The 24,411-nt window shown below is 44.0% G+C and overlaps 2 protein-coding genes across 3 annotated transcripts in view; one reads left to right on the top strand and one right to left on the bottom strand.

Annotated features, from left to right (window-relative positions):
• Positions 1–14,003, top strand: part of LAMA5 (laminin subunit alpha 5) — a 124,120-nt gene extending 110,117 nt beyond the window's left edge. Inside the window, exons 62-80 of the mRNA XM_069072543.1 lie at positions 11–147; positions 528–681; positions 1,362–1,495; positions 1,633–1,795; positions 2,116–2,238; positions 2,514–2,665; positions 2,939–3,071; positions 3,553–3,696; positions 4,051–4,181; positions 5,667–5,834; positions 5,999–6,131; positions 6,259–6,404; positions 6,514–6,706; positions 7,147–7,305; positions 7,460–7,619; positions 7,741–7,874; positions 9,276–9,366; positions 10,164–10,283; positions 12,750–14,003. Of these exons, the coding sequence (XP_068928644.1) occupies positions 11–147; positions 528–681; positions 1,362–1,495; positions 1,633–1,795; positions 2,116–2,238; positions 2,514–2,665; positions 2,939–3,071; positions 3,553–3,696; positions 4,051–4,181; positions 5,667–5,834; positions 5,999–6,131; positions 6,259–6,404; positions 6,514–6,706; positions 7,147–7,305; positions 7,460–7,619; positions 7,741–7,874; positions 9,276–9,366; positions 10,164–10,283; positions 12,750–12,898 (2,724 nt within the window). The 3' untranslated portion in view covers positions 12,899–14,003. The remainder of the gene's footprint in view (positions 1–10; positions 148–527; positions 682–1,361; positions 1,496–1,632; positions 1,796–2,115; positions 2,239–2,513; positions 2,666–2,938; positions 3,072–3,552; positions 3,697–4,050; positions 4,182–5,666; positions 5,835–5,998; positions 6,132–6,258; positions 6,405–6,513; positions 6,707–7,146; positions 7,306–7,459; positions 7,620–7,740; positions 7,875–9,275; positions 9,367–10,163; positions 10,284–12,749) is intronic.
• Positions 14,004–14,606: 603 nt separating this feature from the next.
• ADRM1 (ADRM1 26S proteasome ubiquitin receptor) lies at positions 14,607–22,231 on the bottom strand. Of its 2 annotated transcripts, none has more exons than XM_069072544.1 (10): positions 22,173–22,231; positions 20,327–20,537; positions 19,650–19,766; positions 19,152–19,275; positions 18,224–18,310; positions 16,818–16,899; positions 16,303–16,535; positions 15,787–15,944; positions 15,221–15,323; positions 14,607–14,844 (listed from the first exon to the last, which is right to left on the bottom strand). In XM_069072544.1, the coding sequence occupies exons 2-10, from the start codon at positions 20,534–20,536 to the stop codon at positions 14,738–14,740; spliced, it is 1,221 nt and encodes a 406-aa protein (XP_068928645.1). In that variant the 5' UTR covers position 20,537; positions 22,173–22,231; the 3' UTR covers positions 14,607–14,737. The 2 variants fall into 2 exon arrangements, with proteins under 2 accessions (XP_068928645.1, XP_068928646.1); XM_069072545.1 differs by having other exon boundaries at positions 16,414–16,535.
• Positions 22,232–24,411: the final 2,180 nt, after the last annotated feature.

Raw genomic sequence — 24,411 nt, 5'->3', positions numbered from 1 at the left:
TGACCGCCAGGCCTCTGGGGACTACATGGGGGTGATCCTGCATGAGCACAAGGTGCAGTGGGTTTACCGGCTTGGGGAGGCAGCCCACAGGACCCTGACCATCGATGAGGACATCGGGGAGCAGTTTGCTACTGTCAGCATTGACAGGTCTCTCTCCTAGCCCCTGCCTTCTAGATACCAAGGCCTTGAGGCCTTCAGAGGGGAGGGAAGCAAGGGCCTCTCATCCTTAGAAGTCCCTTCAGAGGGGAGGCAGTGTGTTGCAATGCAGAGAGTACCTGAGTGGAAGTCAGGAGACCTAGCCTTTAGCTATTACTGGAGTTCAGTCCCATTTGTATTATGTGGCTTCACTTCCCTTAGCTTCATTTCCCCCAGCTGAGAAATGAGAGAATCAGTCTTCTATGGGAAAGACATAGGAAGGAAGGGACACGGGAAAAAAAAGCTGGGGAGACAGGCTAATGGTGGGGGACACCAGGGGAGCACAGACTGAGATATCTTCAAGGCTCCCATTTTTTCTTCCTGTATTTTAGGATCCTTCAGTATGGTCACATGTCTGTCACAATGGAGAAGCAGACGGTGCATGAGACCAAGGGAGATAGTGTATACCCTGGGGACCAGGGTCTACTCAACCTGAGACCCCAAGACTTTGTCTTCTTTGTGGGAGGCTACCCTTCCAACTTCACGGTAAGCCCGGGAAAGGACCTCATGAGATGAGGAAGGGAGAGGAGGAGGAGGAGGGGAAAGAACAAAAATCCTATTCTATGACCAGTGATGTACAAATGAGCAAACACTTCTATTAGACTCAAAACAATCAACCAAGGGAGGTTAATTCACCATGAGGCCCTGGAAATATAGACCTAAAAACTGACAGTCTGTCCTTAATGAGTCTTTATTCTTCTAGAAAGAACATGACGTGTGTACAGATAAGAGAGGATGTGATGGGGCCAAGACAGATCTGACAAAATGCTGTGGAGAATTTGAATAGGGGATAACATTTTTAGCTTGGTTAGTGGGGATGGGGAGGAAATCAGGGAAAGCTTCCCAGAAGAGAGAGGAGCTTGAGGTGGGCTTTTAAGCTAAAGAATTCTGCAAGGCAGAGAGGAGGAGGACTACCTCATCCATCACACTGCCTCTTGGCAGGCAGTCCTCAGAGAAGGAAGCTCTGAGGCTCCCTCCATCACCTCTCCTCATGGCAGAAATCCCCCTCCACTTGGCATCTCACTCATACCCACCGTACTGCAGTCTTTTTTCCTGTTCTGCCCCAGGTTGGAGATAGAGCCCAACTGCCAGCCTCTCCAATGTAATCATGGCATCCTGGTCTTCCACTAACCCCTGTTCTCTGATTCTGCCTTGTGTCTTCTCAGCCTCCCAGGCCTCTGCGTTACCCCGGTTACCGGGGCTGCATCGAGATGGATACCCTGAATGAGGAGGTTGTCAGTCTTTACAACTTCCAGAAGACCTTTCATCTGGACACAGCCTTGGACAAACCCTGCGCCAGGTGCATGCCTTCCCCACCCCCCACCCCATCCCTTACCTCAGACCCCCTTCCTGGATCCCTGGGAGGGTGAAAGTCAGAGCTGGGAGCAGCTGGGCCAGGAAGGAGGAGGGAGATCTCAAGTTTGTCTCCTTGACCAGATCTAAGTCCACGGGGGACCCCTGGCTGACAGATGGTTCCTACCTGGATGGCACAGGCTTTGCGCATATCAGCTTTGAGAGTCAGATCAGTAGCACCAAACGCTTTGAGCAGGAACTGAGACTGGTCTCCTATACTGGCATCATCTTCTTCCTTCAGTACCAGGTATAGCCACCGTTCTCCCAACCTCTTCCTTACTTCCAGGCCTATTGATGCTATTGATCATAGATTTAGAGCTGGGAGTCCATCAAGTCCAACCTCTTCATTTTACATATGAGGAAACTGAGGCACAAAGAGGTTAAGTGAGTTGCCCCAAGGTCACACAGATTGCAAGTGTGGAAGGTGGAATTTGAACCTGAGTGTTTGACTTCATTTTCCACTATATCTCAGTGCCTCCATCCCAGCTTCCTATCCCCCTTTTCCCTTCCCCTCTCTCTCCTAACTCCCCTCCCACCCTCCCTTCTCACCTTGTCCCTTTCTCTCAGGACCAGTTCCTATGTTTGGCTGTCCAGGAAGGCCACCTCATCCTCTACTATGATTTCAGCCATGGGCTGCAGACTGCCACCCCTCAACAGGAGCTGACACCCCTCACCTCATCCAACAAAGCGGTAATTTGGTCCCTTCTCTATCTTCTCCCCCTTCCCATCAAAGCAGCCATATGATCCCTGCACTGTCCTAGGAAATGGAGATGAGGACCCAGGAATGGCTCAGGTCCCCCTAAGTTCCCCTAGGCATTCTCCTCATGGGGATGCAGGGACTTTGGCTCCTGGACCCTGCCATGCTTCCTGTAAGACTGTGGGCCATGAGGACTTTCAGATGGAATGGGGCTCTGGGACTATGATAGGCCTTGAATGTCTCCTCCTCTGCTTCTCCTTCACCCTAGATCCAGATTTTCATCATGGGTGTGACAGGACGAAAGCGGGTCCTGGTCCGTGTGGAGCGAGTGTCTGTCTTCAGCTTGCAGGAGGAGAATATGCTGGAGAATGCTGACTCCTATTACCTGGGAGGAGTTCCTCTGGCCCAGCTTCCCCTGAGGTGAGACACCTCCCTCCTCCCTTTCCCTCCCAAGCCATCTATGCCCAGTATGTGAGAAGCAAGGGTTCTGAGCTGTAGGAGTTCAGAGATGGGAGATATTTTAGTGTGGCCTAGAGAAGTCAGTTAAGGCTGCCTAGAAAGGAGAGGGACAAGCTGAGCCTGTAAGGATGGGCAGGTTTTGAAGAGATGGAGGGGATGGGGCAACATCTCAAAGTCGAGAAGCCATGGGAGGGAGCAGAGATCTCTGTCAAGTCCTCTGTCTTCTCTTCCCAGCCTAAGAACCTTGTTCCCCACTGGGGGGTCAATCCGAGGCTGTGTGAAGGGCCTAAAGGCCCTTGGTAAATACGTGGACCTGAAGAGACTGAATACGACGGGCATCAGCTCAGGATGCACTTCTGACCTTCTGGTGAGAGATCCGTTACAGATCAGCCCCCTGACAGCTGAGGCCTGGGTATCAGGTGACCCAGATTTTAGGCGTGTTCCATTTTTCTTCTGGACCTCAGTTTTCTCCTCTGAAAAACAGGGATGATGACTCCTGTCCTGCCTTTCTCATGAGGTAGAAAGAATAGATGGGAAAAGGTGATGCCACGGGAAGGGGCCCTTGCTCCAGAGTCAGGGGACCTGTGTTTCAGTCTGACTTCTAACACTTGTTAACCTCCCCAGGCCTCAGTGTCCTTCTCTATAAAATTAAGGGGTTGGATTAAATGACCTTTGAGATACCTTCTGTCTCTCAATCTAGGATCCCACATGCTTTTTAGTACAGCACATATATCCATTATCACTGAGATAACTTCTGTGCTTTGGGTTGCTGTGAAGGTGGGGGATACCCAGGGACCTCAGAGAGTACGCCCCTGAGCCTTTCTTCCAATGTACCCCTCTCATTCCAGATTACACGATCCATGACCTTCCATGGGCATGGCTACCTAACCTTGGCCCTCAGAGATGTGCCCCCCATTACTGGAAACTTCTACACTGGTTTTGGCTTCCGTTCCACACAGGACAGTGGTCTTCTCTACTATCATGCCTCACCGGTACATGTGCCTACATCTGGGGAGTCTCTGGCCTAAACCCACAGTAGCCCCTCCTATCCTTTCCAACTCTAAGCTGAATCCATCCACCTTCATTCTGTCTATTTCTTTGGACAGGCAAGAAGGAAGCCCTTCCATGCAAGCCCCTCTATCCCTGCCCTTCAGGAAGCCAAATCTTTAGTTCTTTTGTGGGTTGGGGATGGGCCCAGTGACACAGGAGAGTAATGATTCCTTCCCTTTTCCCTGGATCTCCAGCATAGCCAGGAATCCTAATGTGCTCCTTGCTTGGTGTCTGTACCAAGATCTCTATGCCTCTTTCCTTTTGCTGACCATGTGGTGTTTCCCTCGTGGCACCAGGAGGGTATTTTCCAGGTGTCTCTAAGACAGGGTCGCGTGACGGTCAAGTTCCTTAGGACAGAGATCATGACAAGAGGTGCTTATGCTGATGGGGTTTTGCACTATGTTGCAGTCTACAGTAATGATACAGGGTGAGCTTTCTGACTTACTCGATCCCTTCCCCCCCTTCCACCTACCATGCTTCCTGGCGATTAGAACTCAGCTCTAGTTATCAACACTGAGGGAGAGAGGAAAAAGAAGATCAGAGAGCACCCAGAACTGGGAGCCAGAGGTGTTAGTGTCCAAATTCCAGGTCCACCTCTGCCTCATTGTGGCCTTCATTTCCTCATCTGTAAAATGGTGATAATAATCCTGCCCTGTCTGTCTCACAGCTTGTGGGGATCACATACGTCATATATGTGACAGTGCCTTACAAACTAAAAAGTCCGTGAATTCTAGTATTTCTTGGCATGCCGGGTGGTGCATTGGACAGACTGTTGGGCCTGGAGTCAGGGACCTGGGTTCAAATCCAACCTCAAATGAGATGATATTTATAAAGCACTTAGACTTAGCACCGTGCCTGGCAAATAGTAGGTCCTTAAGGAATCCTTCCCTTTCCTCTCTGTCCTGCCCTTTCCCTCCCTTTCTGTTCCTTCCCCCTTTTCTTTCCTCCTTGACACTCACACCTCACCATGGTGCACAGGGGAGCACTGATGCTAGAATTCTTTGCCAGGAGGGCCCAAGCACTGGCTCCTCCTACCAAGTTAGGAAGGGCTTTGAGAATGGTCCTGGTGACGGCTTCTGTCTTGTCCAAGAATCCATCCTGCTAACCAGAGAGCGGCTCATCCCTCAACAGAGGGTGGGCTTCTAAGTGGCGAATGTTGTGACCCACTGCTCATACACAGAGGGGTCTGTGGACTGAAGAGATCACCTGTGCTAATGAGGCCATAGAGCCTTAAAGCATTTTGTATTTATTATTATTGTAAACAGTGCACATTTATATATTACTTCAAGGTTTGCAAAGCCCTTTACAGAGATTATCTCATTTGATGCTCAAACCCTCGAGGTCTGAGCTGTTATTACCCCCATTTGACAAAATGGAAGAACCTAACATTGAGAGAGACTATTTACTTAACAGTCACACAGCTAATAAGGGGGAGAGGTGAGATTGGAGCTTAGGTCTTCCTGATTCCAAGGTGACATATTGCCTCCTGTTGTTAAGAAGCACAGTGTGGCATGCCTCAGCTATCAGACATTTCTGTTTGAACTTAGTATAAGTTGTGTAGACTCTGTGGCAGCAGATTTTGCCTCTACCTTTGTTCTTTTAATTACTAATTAATTCATCACACATTTATTGAGCACCCAGTGTGCAGGGTCTTGTGCTGTACTACATTCTGGGTGAAACAGATTTAAATAAGAGTGTCCTCATGGGTAGGAGAGTTTGCAAGTCTGTTGGAATCGTTCACTAAATATTAACTGAATGTCTGTTTTGTGTGTCAGGTTGGGGAAGGGACCCGTTCTCCTTGGACAAGTCCTTGTAGATGGAAATTGTGGGTGTTGTTGAAATGGTATGATGGAGAAAGGACCTTGATGGCTGTGAGAAATATCCCTCTTCACAAGGGCTTTTGTCCTCCCAGGGTCTGGCTGTATGTGGATGACAAACTCCAAGGCGCAGAGCACCAGGGGGGCCGGTCTCGTCGTCAGGCTCCCACGGGGGGTCTTCCTCGCTTCCTTCTTGGGGGGCTGCCTGAGTCGGGTGCCTTCCAAAATCTGACTGGATGTATAAGCAATGTCTTTGTCCGGCGGTGAGTTGTAAAGAGAGGTGCAAGGCCAGGGACCCCCACACCTTGAGCCCAGGAGATTGCTGGCTTTATTATAGGCCTGGCTGGGCTAACCCATTGGGGGAGCAAGGAGGCTGGGTGTCAGTATCCCCAGAGCATTCTGTGACATAGCTGCACTTGGTCCCCAGGGTATTCGAGGCCCAGCACGTTGTCGACCTGCAGCAGAATATTCAGAATGTCAATGTGACCACAGGCTGCACTCCCCCAGACGAACCACTCCAGCTCAGGGCATCCCCGAGGAAGTTCCGAAGGAAACCCAAGGTTGGAACTGCTTGCTGATGGGTGGCTGAGAGTAGGGAAGATCTGAGAGTGAGAACAGCTGGGTGGAACAGAAGGCACCTGTCTTTCTACTCTCTCCTGCCTCATACGCCAATCCTCTGTCCCCCAGGCTGCTCTCCATGACCAGGGGATGCCCCCAGACTCTACTTGCCAGTTCCCCACCCATCCCAAAACCATCAGAAATGCCTACCAATTTGGTGCTTCTCCTGCCAGCCATATAGAGTTTGCTCACATCCCATTCTCCTTCCAGGAGCGGTAAGCATCATCTTACTCATGAAGTTCCAGGGTGGGAGGCTGGGTGTGTCAGGAGAAACCAAGCATCCTGGAATCTGACACCATGTTTTCTGGGCCATATCTCACGCAGGACACATTTCTCTATGGACATCCAACTTCGCTCACCTCGTGGGCTACTTCTGGCTGTGCCCACTGTAAAGTCAGGAAGCCCCTTCTTGGTCCTCTACCTCAGTCATGGCCACTTTGTCCTCCAGGCTGGAGGCCACGGAAAACCTTTTAGAGTCCGAAGCCATGAGCGATACAAGCCAGGAGGCTGGCATACGGTAAGATGTACAGAAGTGCAAGTGTTCCCCAGAAACCATTCTCTTCCCATCCACCAGAGGAGAACGGAGTCAATTTGGATTGGAATCAGCATAGCTGGAACAAACATGAGAATTGGAAAAGATGGAGATTCCTTTTAGAAGCCTGGAATGATGACTTTTTTCCTCCTTTCTTTCTTGGCTAAACTCCTTGAGAATTTCTACATTAGATGCCTCCGCTTCTGTCCTCTCTTTCTCTTCTGAACCATCTGCAATCTGGCATCCAGTGTCATGAGATTCTCAGATGTAATGTCAGATTAGGTGACCAGTCTTAGAATTGGGATGAGGATGCATGAGGCCAAAACCCACATGGCTATAATTTGTCCAGATATGGTCCTCTCCTTGGCTTCCCCTGGAACATGAAGAAAGATTTGAGGATAGTCATCTCCTGCCCTCCTTCTCAGGTCTTTTTCAGCCGAGAGCAGAATCGAATTCAGCTGGTGATCGATGGGCTTCGAGCCCAGAGCAGTGAGGGGCCTCGTGCCCACCGGAGGGCATTGCTGGGCCATGGACCAATCTATGTGGGCAGCATCCCCTCTGGCCACAGCTGGACTCATCTCCCAGTAAGAGAAGGGCCCCATCACCATCTCGGTTGAACCCTTTTCCTCATGAACACCCCATCTTCCTTCTACCTCCCCGCTACTGCCCATTCCATCCCCCTTTGCGACCTAGCCCAACCCCCAAGGCTCTTGTAAGTCACACAAACTTTCCCCCCAGGAAGCAGCTGGCACTGGCTTTAAAGGATGCATGAGGAACCTGAAGCTGAATGGACAGCCTCTAGAGACCCCAACACAGCTCCACGGAGTGATACCATGTTACACTGGGACTCTGGAGAAGGGACTAGTCTTTGCTGCAGAAGGAGGAACTGTAATGTTAGGTCTGTGAACTTCCTTCTTCCCTTTGACTTTTTTTGGGCCCTAGATAGGGTTGGGTGAGATAAAGTTGGAACTGGAAGCATCAAGAGAGCTTCCTGATCAGCCCCACTCCATATCCCACAGATCCCCCAGAGGTCTGGGGGCCAGACCTGGAGCTAGTGCTGGAGGTACGTCCCTGGACAGCAGTCGGACTCATCTTTCACCTAGGCTCAAGGCAGGGACCACCCTATATCAGACTTGAAGCAGACGGACACAAGGTGAGTGGGGCCAGGACAGCTGGGGCAGCCCTGGCCCAGGAAGATATCTGCCCTGCCCTGAGTGAGGGAGGAGGCTTGGAAACCCAATCACATCTTCTGATCCCACATCATGGTATGGAGGTGACCCTCTGTCTCTACCCTGTAACATACATAGGGGTATGCCAGCAGCCTACTGACCTGGAAAGTCTTTTTGTTGGCCATCAGGTGAGGACCAGCCTAGCTCAGCCTGGAGAGGCTATCACTGGATAGTGACCCACCAGGCAAGAAGTGTCTTTGGCCACAACAAATTCATGAAACCATCTAAATAAGGCAGGGAGAGGTTGTGTTCCACCCTGGTGGAGGATACCCAGAGTGAGGCAGTCACAGACCCTGGCACATAGTAAGCCTTAATAAATACTTGTTGTCTGACTTGAAATACCGAAGGTATCTGGTCCATTGGTAGAGACTGCAACCTTTTCTATGCATTAATAAATGTCTTAGTGGAAGGGTGGGGAACCTTCAGCCTCAAGGCCACATGTGGCCCCTCTAGGTCCTTGAGTGTGGTCTTTTGACTGAGTCCAAGTTTTATAGAACAAATCCTTTTATTAAGGGGATTTGTTCTGTGAAGTTTGGATTCAGTCAAAAGGCTTCAACTCAAAGCCACAGGTTCCCCACCCGTGTGACTTAGTGCATTGCTGTAGTCAAAAATAATCATCACCAAGTAACCCCCACCTTCTTGGTAATGAGGTTCTGAATTTTCCTAAGCTGGACAGAAAATTCTCTCTCTCTCTTTCCCTCTCTTTCTCTCTCCCTCCATCTTTCTCTCTCTTCCTCTCTTTTTTCTCCCTCCCTCCTTCTCTCTCGCCCTCTCTTTTTCTCTCCCTCCCTCTTTTTTTCTCTCGCTCTCCCTTCTCTATCTCTGTCTCTCTCTCCCTCCCTCTCTCCCTTCTCTCTCCCTCTCTCATTTTCTCCCTTCCCCCCCTTCTCTCTCTCCCTCCCCCCCTCCTCCCTCCCTCCCTCCCTCCCTCTCAGACACTATACCTAAAACACTTTCATTTTTGTAGAACCTACTACAGGAGCTTTGCAAGCATGGCCTTTTTAGAAGCCTGGGTCATCATCACCATGGCATAGTCAGGCATAGAAGGGACTTAGTGTAAGATCCAAGTGGTTGGGTAGCCACTGGTGCCCTGAAGAGTGGGTTCTATAGTAATAAACATAAAATAGCAAATTTAAATCAACCTTTCATTTGATCTTTTTTCCTAATAGATATTCTCTTTCTCTCTCTCTCTCACACACACACGCATTCTTGATACATTGCTTAATTTTGTCCTCCCAATACCTCTGTGACATGGGTAGGTTAAATATTGTCAACAAAATCTTCCTTTTACACCTTTCAATGAATTGTCTCATCTGTTGTCTCAGGTGCTTGTCAGAGCCAACAGTGGGGCAGGGGAGTTCTCCACATCGGTGACTAGGCCTCCTCTCTGTGATGGACAGTGGCACCGGATTGCAGGTGAGGTGTTGATTCCCCCTCCCCCATCCCCACTTCTGGCCATAGCTTCCTGGCCCGGGGACTCCTTAGGTTGTCTACATGGAGTACTTGCTAATCCATATGTGTTCTTGTTCAGATCTCAGGTATGCAGTGTGATTGGGGGAAGTAGACTCAGCTCACATTCCTCATTAGATTATATGAAGTTGGGGAGGAAGCTTGTCAAGGATCCATATAGGGAGAATGTCCCAAGAAATGATTCAGAGATGGCCACGAGCCTGGCCAGTGCTTTGGGAGGGGGGAGGGGCGGGGAGAAACATGGAGGTGATTGGCCTAGCCAAACCAGTGTTTGTGGTGGGGCAGAGATAAATCATGGCAGACCTTGAAATATGGGGATGGGGAATTGGGATCTTTTTTTCAGGAAGCTATGAAAGGTCTTTGACCAGGGGAGAGGCCTAATGAAAGTCTGACAGGGGAAGAGTTGAGCCAGAAGAAGACTGCTAGATTGGGGGTGGAGATGGTTGTAATAGAGAGAAAGGAACAAATTCGGATGGCCAATCCCATCCCCCCCAAAAAAGGAAGTACAAATTTACAAATACACGCATGAGTTACTTTGTGGAAGGGAAAGGTTAGACCATGTTCACTTAGGTGGTATTCCTAGGAAACTCAAGGTCTCTCCAAATACAAGGTTGTCTCCCCACTCAGACCAGACTAGAAATACCATCTTCTTTCTCTATCCCTTTCAATGTCCATGGCTCTGCTCAGGGGAGTCCTAGGGCAAGTTCTGTGGAGGAGCTAAGCCAGGGACCTCTCTCTCTCAGTGATTAAAGGAAGAAACATGCTCCAGCTTGATGTGGATACAGAAGGCAATTACACAGTGGGTCCTGCCATAGTTCCTTCCATTATCACCAAAGAACCTCTTTACCTGGGAGGTCTACCAGGTAAGTCCCACCTAAACTCATTGGGGGAACTACCTTCCAGAAGGGGTTTAGGGGTGACAATCTCTTTTATTTTCATCTGTTTGAAGGATGTCAGTCTAGTGTTCCTTCCATCTTGCAGTGCAAAAAGCACACTTCTAGGAGGAAGAGGATCAGGATTCTCACCTTCACTCTACCAATGACTTGCCCTGTTTCCATGGACAAATTGAGTCATCATTCTAAGCCTCAGTTTCTTCTTAATGTAAAACAAAGACTAAGATCATCCACCCTGTCTAACGAGCCTAATAGCCAGCATTTCTATCATGCTTTAAGGGTTGGAAAGCACTTTACACAATCTCATTTGATCCTTGCAACACTCTAGTGAGGTAGATGCTGTCATTATTCCTGTTTTACAGAAGAAACTGAGGCTGAGAGATTAAGCCCATTTTTGTCCCAGATCGAAGAATGAGGTGATAAAACCTTCCTCCAGCCCACTATTCATCCAACACCCAGGGGAGACTTTAGGGTAGCAGTCTCCTAAATCTGTGATTTATGGTGTAAGTATACCACCTAGGCAGATGGCAACCCTTCTATGAATTAGTACAGTATTCAAAGAGTTTTTGTGGTGAACAAAAGCTATCAACTGAGGCTAACACAGTAACAAAGCCTGCTCTTTGGGTAGCAGACACACAATCGGTCACCAGGCTGATACTCAAACCTTTCCAGCAAGGAAGCCCTACTGGAGGTTGGGCCCTGGATCCTCTAAGCCTGGTAACTTACACACAAAGTCTATAGAATACTTTCTTCCTAACAACTCTGAGTTAGGTAGTACAAAATTATCCCCATTTTTGCAGATGAGAGAGGAAGTTTAGAGAGTAAGACTTGTTTGAATTCACCCAGCTAGTGTTTGAGCCAAAAACTGAGCCCAGGTCTTCTGAATCCAAGTCTAGCACACGTCTCTCCAGTGATAATTCTTAAGCATTGCAATATGAGACATATCAGCTGTTATTTCTGTAGACCATTTTAAAAAGGTACACACATCCATCCATGCTTTCACATAAGTCTCATCACCCTTTGAAGTCTGAAAATGTAATAAATATGTATTAAGTGCCTATTGTGTGCAGAGCCTAGAAATAGGCACTAGGGGAGATACAAGGACAGACAAGACAGCCCTTGTCCTCAGAGAGCTTAGTGTCCAATAGGAGAACAAGATTACTTTATTGATAGACTAAGTATTCTAACAGTTGAGAGACCCCTGAACTTAGAAGTCAGGAAGACTAGAATTTGAATCCATCTGTGTCACTCTGGGCAAGTCACTTAATCTCTCAGCCTCAGTTTCCTCATCTGTAAAACAGGAGTGTTGCAAGGACTGAATGAGATAATGTATATAAAGTGCTTTCTAAACCTTAAAGAAAATTAATGTATAATTTATATAAATATTTTTATAAATATAATTTATTTATAATTATATAATTTATAGAAATTGTATATATTATATAAATATAAAAAATAAACAGATGATCTTGGTGTTTTACATTAAGAGGAAACTGAGGCTTAGAATGATGATTCACCTTGTCCATGGGCATAGTCAGTGGTAGAGTAGAAGCAGGACTAGAATTCTGATCATCTGGCCACTGGCATGGTGCTCTTTGCATTGCATGATGGAAGGGGCACTAGACTGACAATGGGAAGACCCCATTTTGAGTACAACCTCTGACACTAGTCGTGCAGCTCTGGGCAGGTCATGTGGCCTTGCTCAGCTTCAGAATGCAAAATGGGGCTATCGATACTTCTATTAAGGGGTGAGCTAAGTGTTTGGTTAAACTCTAGAAACATTAGCTGTTAAAATAACAATGAACCTGTTGTCCCTGTATGGATGTCATTAATGTTCCCATACCGTTCTTCAGATTGTTCTTAGTGCTGAGTTTTACACAGTGAGATGTTTGGACTATTATCTCTGAACTGGTCAGCTTAGCAAGTAGAATAATATAGACAAGAGAGCTGCCTATGTTCCCTACAAAAAGATTTTTAATAGTATAGCCAAGCCCCTCTTAACCTGTCTTCTCCACATCAAAAAAATGAATGTTCCTCTAGTGAATTTGAAAAATGAATAGCTCCTCTTCTATCACTGCCAGTATTCATGAAAGCTCACCTTAGGACCCACAGCTTAAAGACCGTGTTAGGGACCTTGCTGGCAGTCTGGTGAAGCACATGCATCCCTTCTCAGAATGCTTTTAAATGTATAAAATGCATAGGATTACAGAGCAGGCCAATTATATTGAAATAGTTACCTAAAATATCACACACAGACACAACGTGCTCTAAACTCAAGATAAGAACCCTTGCCTTAATGGAACATGGGGTGGGTAAAGTTGGGAATAAGGGGAGGCAGTATAGAGCTGTTTAATTTACTTCCAGGCTTAACTATTGTTTTCTGTTGACTTCCTTGTCACCATCTCTCTTGCCTTCCCTTCCTCCCTCATCCCACAGAGACTTCGAAGCCTATGGTTCCACCATCATCTCTACCCGGTTACTATGGCTGCATAAGGAATCTTGTGGCAAACCGTCGCCCTATTGACCTGACACGAACTGGCATTATCCAAGGGTCAGTGGGTGCAAGTGGCTGCCCAGTCATGTAAATAAATGGCCCAGACACATAGGAGATTAAAGCTGCCCTGCTGCATATAGCCCCTCTGGCCCCTCTCTCTGGTTAGTAAGTATTGGCAGACTCTGCACTCCATCTTTTCAGTATTTTTCACCCCAAGTGGGGAAATTTGGATAATTGACTTAAGCATTAGACACTTTACAACTCATCATGTATGAGGAAGTAAATTTTAACATGTCTTCTGTAAACAAAGAACCAAAAGTGGGGCTACGCATTTCTGGGCCTGAGATGGTGCTAAGAAAAGGTGGTACTCCAGTCATGCTGCTGGTTTGCCCACCATCCACAGAATCTCAAAGCTGGAAGGGTACTCCAGAGGGAATCTAGTCCACCCCAGACCAAAGCATGAATTCCCTCTCCCTCTGCAGTACCCTCAAGACCATCCATCCAGCTTCTGCTTAAAGATTCTAGGGATGGAGAACTCACTACCTCTTGTTCCGTTTTTGAATAGCTCTACTCTGTAGGACTTTCCTTACCTTAAATCTTCCTCCCTGCAACTTTTAGCCACTAACTCTAGTTCTGCTCCCTTGGGCCAAATAAAAAAAATCTAATCTCCCTTCCACATGACAGTCTTTCAGATACTTGAAGATAGTGATCATGTCCCTGCACCACTAAGTCTTCTCCAGGTTAAACATCTCTCATACTCTTAATGATTCCCATAAATTGCTTTGAGTCTATATATTTATTCCCATTCTATGCTTCCTTTCCTTCCTTTCAGCATCACATTCACTGATTCTTGTGGTTGTAGTACAGATCAATGACAAAACTTTTCTTCTCTCCACCTAGCTTACTTTGTGCACTTACACATTTACATGTTTTTTAATATACATATGCATATATATATATTTGTGTGTATATATCTAGATGTATGGGGGATGAATCTTATGTCTGGAAATGATTTATAAATTATGTTTTTTATATAATTGGGTAAATATTATAAAATGGGGTTAATCTTTTATCTTTCAGTGAGTTTCATTATGACTTTTTCACCCTTTTTCAGTGTAGAACAAAAGCTTTGTAAATCACTGGTACATACTTTTGAAAGCAAAAATAATAAAAAAAAGAAATATGCTTATTTTGAATACTGATTAGTACAATGAAATGGAAAAAATCCTGTCTACTTGGTCAGAGAGGGTTTGATGGCAGCATCAAGCATTGTGATATTAAGCTAGGTGTTTTGCCCAAGCATCTCACCCTGCTTAATTTCATTGCGCGCGCGCGCGCGCGCGCACACACACACACACACACACACACACACACAGAGGCTATTTTTATTTCAAAAGGCTACTCCTTGTTTTTGAGATTTTGAAAAATCTCTTTATAGACAACCAAGCTGTCAGTCTCCAGAAGTCTTCATCTGAAGCACCCAGAATAACTTAAAAAAAAAATCAGTGCATTTAGTGATAGAGCCACATCTGGAAAAACAGTTTTATTTGCTCTGGAAAGCTGACCCACTTCAGCTTTCATGCAGTATATATAATTTACCAGATGTCACCCAGGGAAAACTTGCAAAGCAAGGTTCCAGCCCTGCCTGCAGACATTAACAGGATGTCCATGACCAACATCCTGGCACTCAGCTCCAGCTCTCCATGAGCTCACAAAGTATTTCCTCGCAGACAATTTGTATCTGAAGGCAAAGGGCATTTGCTAATCACTCCTATTTCTGGCACACACAAAAACTAGAGTTGGCAGATAAAAGAAAAGTCCTTTATTTTGTAGGCTGAATGTAGGCATGAGTGTAGGCAATAAACTAGTGACACTACTGCAGTCACTTAATTACTAAGAATTTCCAATATCTTAAAAGACAGCAAATAATTTAATCTAAACTCATATCTTCCTCTTCGTCTTTCTTGTCCTTTGCATCTCCTTCCTTTTGGTCTGACTTGGCATTGTTCTGCATGGCTTTGGCAAATGCTTCGACATCTAAAATATCATTAAAAAGATATCATCATCAGTTCTTGCCCCCCAGGAACACTAATCAGTCAAAGTGCTTTTATAACAGGGAATTAAAATCAAAATGTGGATTTCTTAGAAATCTGCAAACACTAGCAAGGCTACAGCAATTTTTTAAAAACCCACACAAACTAGGCTGAAGAGAAATTACAATTTGCTCCATTAAGCAAATCAAACTTTGTCAGATGTGCCAAAATGAAGTGTTCTCTGAATGTTCTTACCCAGGAGAAATGTTTCTAAACAAATCATTACATAATTTAGGCCGTAAAAAAATTTAACCGTTACATAAGAATTCTTCAGTATCTTGAAGAAGTATTTCATTTAAGGGAAGAAAAAATGTACTTACCACCCTTATTTGCCGCATCTACAGCTTCAGTTGGTAAACCAAACTGACTCATAAGTGGGCCAAGCTGTCCTGAGGCTAAGGCGGCACTGAACATACTTAATGCCTACAAATGAAAGGCATTCATGAAAAATGATTCAAACTTTCTGGTTTTTTCCTATCTACTATCAAACTTCAGTTTTTTCCCAAGCATATACCTAAGCCCAGCTCTCCAAGGAAATTAATCAAGTATCTATTATGTACAAGATACTGAGACTGTGCCAGCTAACACCAAACTCTGTCTGACAGTGGAGGAAGCCATTGTTTCTGAACACTTATGTAAGGTAACCTAGGAGACAAGAAAGAATGCCTAAAGACCCACAGGAGGCAGGCTTAAGCTAGTGAATCACATGGTGACAAAATCTCCAAATGGGTATGGCACATCATAAAATTTCTTGTGACTCAAGAGAAAGAGGGGGAGGACAGAGAGTTCCACCATCATATGGAATGAAGGCTAAGAAATCTGAAAGGCAGCTCTAAGCTTAGCTAGCTGGCAACTGGAAATAAGAGGTCGGTGGCTACATTCCTACCTGCTGAAACTGAGGAGAGGTCAATGTGTTCTGAATCTCTTCTGCAGTCTGTGGAAGAGATTCTCCAGAGGGAAGATAAGGCAGCAACCGCTCTTGGACTTCAGCATTGGCCAGAATAGGAGCCATGATCTCTGGAGTTAGTACACTGGCCAAGTCAACTAGGATATAACAACAGAACTATAAGTTGTTTGGCATTTACCATTTGCTGCTTAATGGGGAATAGAGTGTCAGATTTCAAGACTACAAGCAGCCAAATCACCCAGTGAGGCTTAAGGGGAGAGAAGAGATCTCTTCACTGGCTCCTACTTCTTGCCAATGGTTTCATTCTGCTTGGCAGGAAACCTCAAGCTCAGCATTCATTGGGAATATTAGCCTTTTCCAGGGTGATTTGCAAACCAACAGTGCCATAGAGAACACTTTCACTAAGGGCATGCCTTCCCAATCCCCTTGAAAGAGAACAGGGAAGCAGCAGGCACCTTTACCCCAACAGCTTTCAGTCAACGAAAAAACGTTTACCTTGCTGTCCGCCTCCTGCCCCAGATGGCACATTCATAGTAGCTAAAATGTTCTGAAGGTCACTCAGTTGAATGGGCTGGGTTGGGCTTGTTGCTGTGCTGGTTCCATTACCTGAACTCGGTGCAGGGCTTGGACTAGTTGCAGAGGCAATTGCTTGAGCACTGGGTGCTGGTGTAGCACGAGCGGAAGAAGAGGTGGAAGATGGGGTTACAGAAGCTGACTGGCTCCGGGAGCTGAAAGTATAAATAGCATCATTGATAAGTAATGTGTTTTTCTTGCTTTAAAGCATAACTGAGTAGTAATGTGAAAAATTAACCTTATTTTAAGTACATCAAGGGATAGTCTATGTATTAAAATAGCAGTGTGAAATCTGTTGCAATGCAAACATTCACTCCCTGATCTATGATTTAAGGCTAGATTTTCAAGTGCCTATTGCCTATAGCACTACACAACTATAGTAATTTTCTAAAATTTAAGTGTACAAGATACAGAAAACCAAAAACCAAAGGCCTCACCTTGATGAAGAGCTGCTCGTTGGAGGCCCTCCACTCCCCAGTAAGCTAGCCAGACCAGGACCTGTCAGTGCACCAAGCCCACCTACAGTAAGGAAACAAGTATTAACTCAAAAATTTCATGTGCAGCTTCTCCCTTAACATTGGCATTCAATGACAATTTCTATCTAGACTGATTTGGGGTAAGAGCCAAAATTTGTGATATCCAAGGATTCTCAACTGAAAAAAATGAACTGGTTTATACAATATCCTCTCCTGAGCTGGTGTTGTTTCACAGAATTTTCCCAACATCAATAGCAGAAAAGGGACAGTGCTATCCAAAATAGGCTACAATTCTCAGTGGAAAATTAGATTCACATCATCTCTCGATCTTGTTTTCTTGTAATAAGAAATCTGAAGAGCAACTATACTTTATATGCAATTTATTCATATGGTAGACCTGGGTGTCAGTCAAGACTCAGTTTTAAATCCTAGCTCTCTCACTTACCTGACTAACCTGTGTGACCTTGGACAAGTCACTTCCTCTCTCTGGGCCTCGGTTTCCTCATCTGTTAAACAAGAGGGTTAGACTAGATGACATTTAAGGTCCCCTCCAATTCTCAATCTATGAGCCTACGAATTCCATTAAATCTGATTAACGATAATATCAGTCTGAACTATGGAGTATTTTTAAAGACATAAAGGGACTTTGGGTACATACAAAGAGTGAAACTAAGAGTAGTGCTCCCAGCTGAGGTCTCAAGGGGGTTGTCTCTAATGAAAAGATAAAAATCAATTATCATTACAAATTGCACACATGTTTACATGTACCTGGGGTCAAGTGCTTCCTGTTATTTTAAGAATATAAATAAAACTGAAATGAAAAACTTTAAAATGTTGTGATGTTGGACAAAAAAGCCAAACTTGACAGAAAAAAGGACTTTTAGAATAAAAACCTCCATCTGGCTAGCTAGATGCAGATTTGCTTCTCATTAAATAGAAGTAGTCTCCCACTTGTGGTCACTAGAAAGCACTCAAATCAGTGCCTACTTCATTCTATATAGCAAGCAGGTAGTATATAAGGGAAAATACATTCTCACCCTCAAATCATTCAACATTTTGTACCTAACAGGAATTCAAGACCATCTAGTCCAACCCTTTCTCTTCATAAATGAGGAAAACAGGCCCAGTGACATGAAGGAGCTTGCCTAGGATCACATAAATATGTGATATGTGCACAAATATGCAAATCCAGATTTTCTGAATCCAGATCCAGTAATCTTAACTACACCATACCACCTCTTCACTGACTTCAACAGCAACAGCAAAATGAGTTACATGGTTTATACACATTTCAGAAACAATTAGAACTGAAAGCTTAACTAAAATGAAGAACAATGTCACTTCAGACCAAGAATCTGAAATCTTACCAAGTCCTCCCAAGCCAGTTGGTCCAATAAGTTGCATGAGCTGGTTATGACTCATGTTACCCAAAAGGCTCTGCAAACCACCTTCACCTGAAAAACAAAAACAATTTAGACATACCACCTAGATTTCCATAAACAAAACCAAATTCAAAAACCAATCTTGATTAAGAACTCAAAAATCAATTAGTACATTAGGATCTTTAAATCCTACACAAAGAAAGTTTGAGAAATAACTATACCACACCACCTCCCCACTAACATTTCTATCAACAGCAAAATGAGTATGTGGTTTATACCTATTTAACATTTCCCAGTAAAAAAACAAATTGCTCGAGAACAATTAGAACTGACAGCTCAACTAAAGTGAAGACCCTTAAATTACTATCTTTGAAATCCTACTACGGTAAGTCCCACGAGATGTCCAGTCTTATTTTGAATTCATCTAATGTGACTTGACATTAGCAGTACACTAGCTAAGACTTTAAAACCCTATTAAACAGAGATATTGGCTATAATAGTATCTATAAGCAGGATGTAAACTATATTGAAAAGAGATTATAAATCTATCCAGACTCTCAGTATTAGTAATACCACCAAAATAGCTGACATTTATGTAAAGTTTGCAAAGCATTTTAACTGTACGTACATTTTTTCCATTTGATACTCATAACAAATGAGTGAGGAAACTAAGGATTAAAGATGTTAACTGACTTGCCTTTGATTATACAACTATTAAGAATGGGAGGCAAGAATGAAGCTTAGGCCTTTAGGTGACTTCAAGTACAGTGCTCAGCCCAGTATATATCATGTTGCCTGTCTCTCAATCTATGTCCATTTTTAACAAAACAAACAAATCCAAAAACCCTGCCCCACAGTGTTGAGAGTATAGGGCATTGTCTACTAACAATCAAATTAGAAAAGGAGTAACTACCTCCAAGTGCTGAAAGTTCATGGCCTCCACTTCCGCTCGCACCCAAAGCTCCTGGCATAGGTGGGTTATTCAAATATTCATTTACTTTCCTGCAATGTTCTTCATCTTTCTCAGTCTTAGGCTCCTGTAGGAGAATTGGGGTCATTAACATAATATCTCAAAAAGACCACAATCCAAAATGTCTTTGCATTGAACGATTACCATCTTTCTTGTACTCCTCACTTGGCTTTATCTTTGTTTTATGTGATTTCTATAAGGGAAAGCCTATCAACATAAACATTTGTGCTGTGTACACAGTGGGGCCTACAGAATGCTCATGAGAAGATACCAATACATTATCAGGTCTCTAATAGACTAAATATCACTTTGTTGAGGAGGAGGGGGAAGAGATGGTTCAATTACATATATATATATATAAAACTGAATTCATGGTTGAAAAAACTCAAATTAAAATTGGGGTTTGGTAAAAAAAAAGGTGAAGTCAAAAATTTCACTTACCTGCATCCAAAAGAAGAGTCGCTTTGATCCTGCCTTGAACTTCAGTACATATACTCTACCAGTAGTGCACTGAGGTACTCGCTTAAATTCACAGTCATCAGGAAAAATAATTAAGTCCTAGACAAAAGGTAGGTAAAGGATAATTGAAAGATCAGAAGAAATCTATCTTCTAACCATTCAGAAAGGATGCTGAAAACCACCTTTTAAGAAGTCTCATGACTAAATGTAAAGCAATTAACAGCAATTCATTTTGCTATTACATAGCCAAATCTAAATTTATCTTCAGGTATTACAGATCATACAATAAGAGATTTAGAGTTGGGAGAGTCCTTAGAGGTCCTCTAGTACAATCCCTATGGAGAGACAAAGTGTTTAAGTAATTTGACGATGCTACACAGTTCAAACTACAAACAAGTGCTTCCAAATTCTTAAAAAGATATAATAAAAATATTTTAAATAAAAGTATGAAAATAAAATTTCTTCATTTTTAACTTAAAAATTACTGAATATTGGGGCGGCTAGGTGGTGCAGTCAAGAGCACTGTCCCTAGAGTCAGGAGGACCTGAGTTCAAATCTGGCCTTAGACACTTAACACAAAAACTAGCTGTGTGACCTCGGGCAGGTCACTTAACCCCAACTGCCCTCCAAAGAGAAAAAAAAAATTACTGAATACTCACATCTTCTACATTCCCAGAAGTCCTATCTTTCCAACAGAAATGAATGAGGGAATCATCAGTTTGCTGAATGTATACAAGCCCTTTCCGTTTATCTGGGGTAACTGTAGTTCCTTTCAATGACATTTTTCCTGCCCGAAATTCCACCAAGTATTTGCTGGATGAGCCCCGGGAGCCTGGGACTAGGCTTGGAAACAAAGCACCTGAAGTCATTCTGAAACGGGAAAAACAGAAACTTATGCCCTATGTTTATTTTTTCTATACTACTTTGTCCTAATTGTAAAACTTTCTTTAATATGTAATCCACATAATAAATATTAATAATATCAGTTCTGAAAATTAGCCCCTTTGAACCACATCAGGTAATACAATCGCTCAAAGTGAAGGTGAGTAGGAAGTAGCTAATCTTAAACAGTTTTGTTGAAAAATAAGCAGCAGTCAGTCTGAATCCAAACCATACCCTTTCACATATCCCTGAAAAGATTTAAGAATCACTTAACGAAAATATAAACCCAGGTATACTTTAAAATCTATATAAGGAAAACAAATACCCAAGTTTCAGTGACCTTCAATACCAATACAAAGACTTGAACAGCAGGAGTTCAGAAAGAAACAGCTTACCAAAGCTTTTGTATGAGCCCAAATCATATTCAAGAATTCCATCCTCAAGAGATCATGGGATCACAGATATAAAGCTAAAAGGGACCTTAAGTCCACTTCCCCCACCCCACACATCACCAATTTTAACAGATGAAGGAATTAAAGCCCCCAGAGGGTAACTGCCACAGGAAAGTAAGGGGGGTAGGAATCAAACTCAGGTTCTCTGACTCCAAATACAGCACTCTTTCCTATAGTACCAGGCTACTCTATGCTTTAAAAAAATTTAAGGAAAAAAAAGAACTTTGCATCTTGCTGTTTCATTGAACTTTCAGGGAAAGTTCCTTGAAGGGGGCATTTTTTTTTCTACCCCCCACACACCTAGCAGTGTCTGGAACACAGACTGTAAATATTTACTGAATTACTTCTGCTCAACTTTTTTTCTCAGTCTTTAATTTTTTTTAAGAAAAAGTTGTCTACCAAAGAGTGCCTTGTTTCTGCAACTGGATAAACTGAGTGGACCCAGTTTCCCTTGCATAAACTTTCTTCTGCGGAGAGGAAGGTAAGGGGTTTGAGAAGGGATTTCTATCGATGAAACTGTTCCTCTGAAGGTCCACAGTAAATCGAGAGTTGGGAAATTCCTCCTGCCATTTCAATCGATTCTCCCTCCTTATAAGGAGGCTAGGGCACAATCCTATCCTGTCAAGGCTCTGCGCCGGACTGGCACAAAGATACTGACAATATAGAAAATTTCTAACTGACAGGACACAAGCAGGACGGGACATGTGGGAAAACACAAGCAAAAAAGTGGAAAAGCAGATGCTTGGGGAGAGGCTGGAAGACACTATGAAAGTCTGTAATGGGGAGGTCAGCCAGGCTGGGAACTGGAGGTTGCCCGGGTCTGGTGTAAACCGAGGGGAGCCTTCCTCAGTCCCTTCCCCAAAGCTCCTCCTCCTCCACAGTCACTGCGCCCCCAGCCCAACATCTGGCCTTGACCTCCCATCCGAAACCTTGCTCCACCACTCCAGCTTCTGCGCGTCCCTCCACCCCCGCACCCTCCCCCCTTCCCCCGGCCCGACCCCTGCCAGGGGAAATCCTCCCCGGCCCCCGCCTCTCCCACCCGGCCGCCGTCACCGGCCCCTGGCCGCCCAAACCGTCCTCTCTACAGCCCCTCTCCTTGACCGGCCAGGACTTCGGCTCCAGATTTCGTGTTGGGCTGGACCTCGGGCCTCCAGGAGCCGTCACCTCTTACCTGGGGCCTGGGTGCGGACCGCGGCTGAAGCAGTGACTACGGCTCGCTCTTCCTCCTCTGCAGCTGCCGGCCCGGCCGGAAATCTCTTATTGCCCCACCTTCCCTCCGTTCTTGGTGGTGATTGGGTTGGTACTGATGCTCTACCGGTGCTTCTCTGAGAGTGATTGGCTTGAGCGGCCGCCCATCATGCTTCCCCCTCTCCCGGTCTCCCTCCTCCCTCTCCTCTCTCTCAGCTCTTTCGCCTCCCCACCCCCGGCTCATTCCGCCGACACCACAGCGCGAAGAGGAAGCCCTATCACCACCCAGAGTCTGGAGGAGCAGAGCGGTCCCTATTGTTGCTGTGTCATAGGGGAGCGGCGGCGGCCCCTGGCGGAGGCGCCTGGAATTACACAGAGGTTTCTTGAAAGGCCATCTCTGTATGGTGGACCTCGGTTTAAGAAAACCCAGGAATTGAAATTAGGAAAACTATTGAATTAATAAATAAAACCAAGAGCTGGTTTTATGAATAAAACAACAAAATTGATAGACCCTTAGTCAATATGATAAAAAAAGAAAACCAAATTATGAGTATCAAAAATGGAAAGGGTGAATCTACTTCCAATAAAGAGGAAATCAAAACAATAATTAGGAATTATTTTTCCCAATTGTATGCACATAAATTTGACAATCTTAGGGAAATGAATGAATATTTACAAATATACAAGTTGCCCAGATTAACTGAAGAGGAAGTAAATTACTTAAATAATCCCATCTCAGAAAAAGAAATTGAACAAGCCATCAGTCAGCTCCCTAGGAAAAAATCTCCAGGGCCAGATGGATCCACTAGTGAATTCTATCAAATATTTAAAGAACAATTGATTCCAACACTCTACAAATTATTTGGGAAAATTAGTGAAGGAGTCCTACCAAATTCTTTTTATGACACAAATATGGTACTGATACCTAAATCAGGAAGAGATAAAACAGAAAATTATAGACCAATTTCCCTCATGAATATAGATGCAAAAATTCTAAATAAAATACTAGCAAAAAGACTACAACAACTTATCTCAAGAATAATACACTTTGGTCAGGTAGGATTTATTCCAGGAATGCAAGGATGGTTTAATATTAGGAAAACCATCAGCATAATTGATCATATCAACAATAAAACTAGCAAAAACCACATGATCATCTCAATAGATGCAGAAAAGGCTTTTGACAAAATACAACATCCATTCCTATTAAAAAACATTAGAAACTATAGGAATAAATGGAGCCTTCCTTAAAATAACAGGTAGCATCTATTTAAAGCCATCAGCAAGTATTATATGTAATGGGGAGAAGCTAAAAGCATTTCCCATAAGATCAGGGGTGAAATAAGGGTGTCCACTATCACCCCTCTTATTCAATCTGGTACTGGAAATGTTAGCAGTAGCAATTAGAGAAGAAAAAGAAATCAAAGGAATCCAATTAGGCAAAGAAGAGACCAAGCTATCACTCTTTGCAGGTGATATGATGATATACTTAGAGAATCCTAGAGAATCAAGTAAAAAACTACTTGAGACAATAACTAAATTTGGGAAAGTTGCAGGATATAAAATAAACCCACATTAATCCTCGGCATTCCTATATATTTCCAATGAAATTCCACAGCAAGAGATAGAAAGAGAAATCCCATTTAAAGTTACTGTAGACATTATAAAATATTTGGGAATCTACCTGCCAAAACAAACCCAGGACCTGTATGATCATAACTACAAAACACTTTTCACACAAATAAAGTCAGATCTAACCAATTGGAAAAATATCAATTGCTTGTGGCTGGGTCGAGCTAATATAATAAAAATGACAATTTTACCTAAATTAAATTATATATTTAGTGCCATACCAATTAATTTACCAAAAAACTACTTTATAGAGCTAGAAAAAATAGTAACAAAATTCATTTGGAAGAATAAAAGGTCCAGAATATCAAGGGAATTAATGAAAAGAAATGCTAGGGAAGGTGGACTAGCTATACCAGATTTCAATCTGTATTATAAAGCAGCAGTCATCAAAACTACTTGGTACTGGATGAGGAATAGAGGAGTGGATCAAGGGAATAGATTAGGCACACGAGATTCAGAAGTCAATGACTATAGTAATGTATTGTTTGATAAACCTCCAGACCCTGGTTTTTGGGATAAGAACTCACTATTTGACAAAAACTGCTGGGAAAACTGGAATATAGTATGGCAGAAACTGGGCATAGACCATT

The sequence above is a fragment of the Petaurus breviceps genome, unplaced genomic scaffold (assembly GCF_028583685.1).
Source record: "Petaurus breviceps papuanus isolate PSGF00001 unplaced genomic scaffold, PetGlider_PUasm1.0 90847, whole genome shotgun sequence".
Lineage (NCBI taxonomy): Eukaryota > Metazoa > Chordata > Mammalia > Diprotodontia > Petauridae > Petaurus > Petaurus breviceps.
Note: the sequence above shows the minus strand (reverse complement) of the source record. Positions and strands in the feature narration are given on the sequence as shown.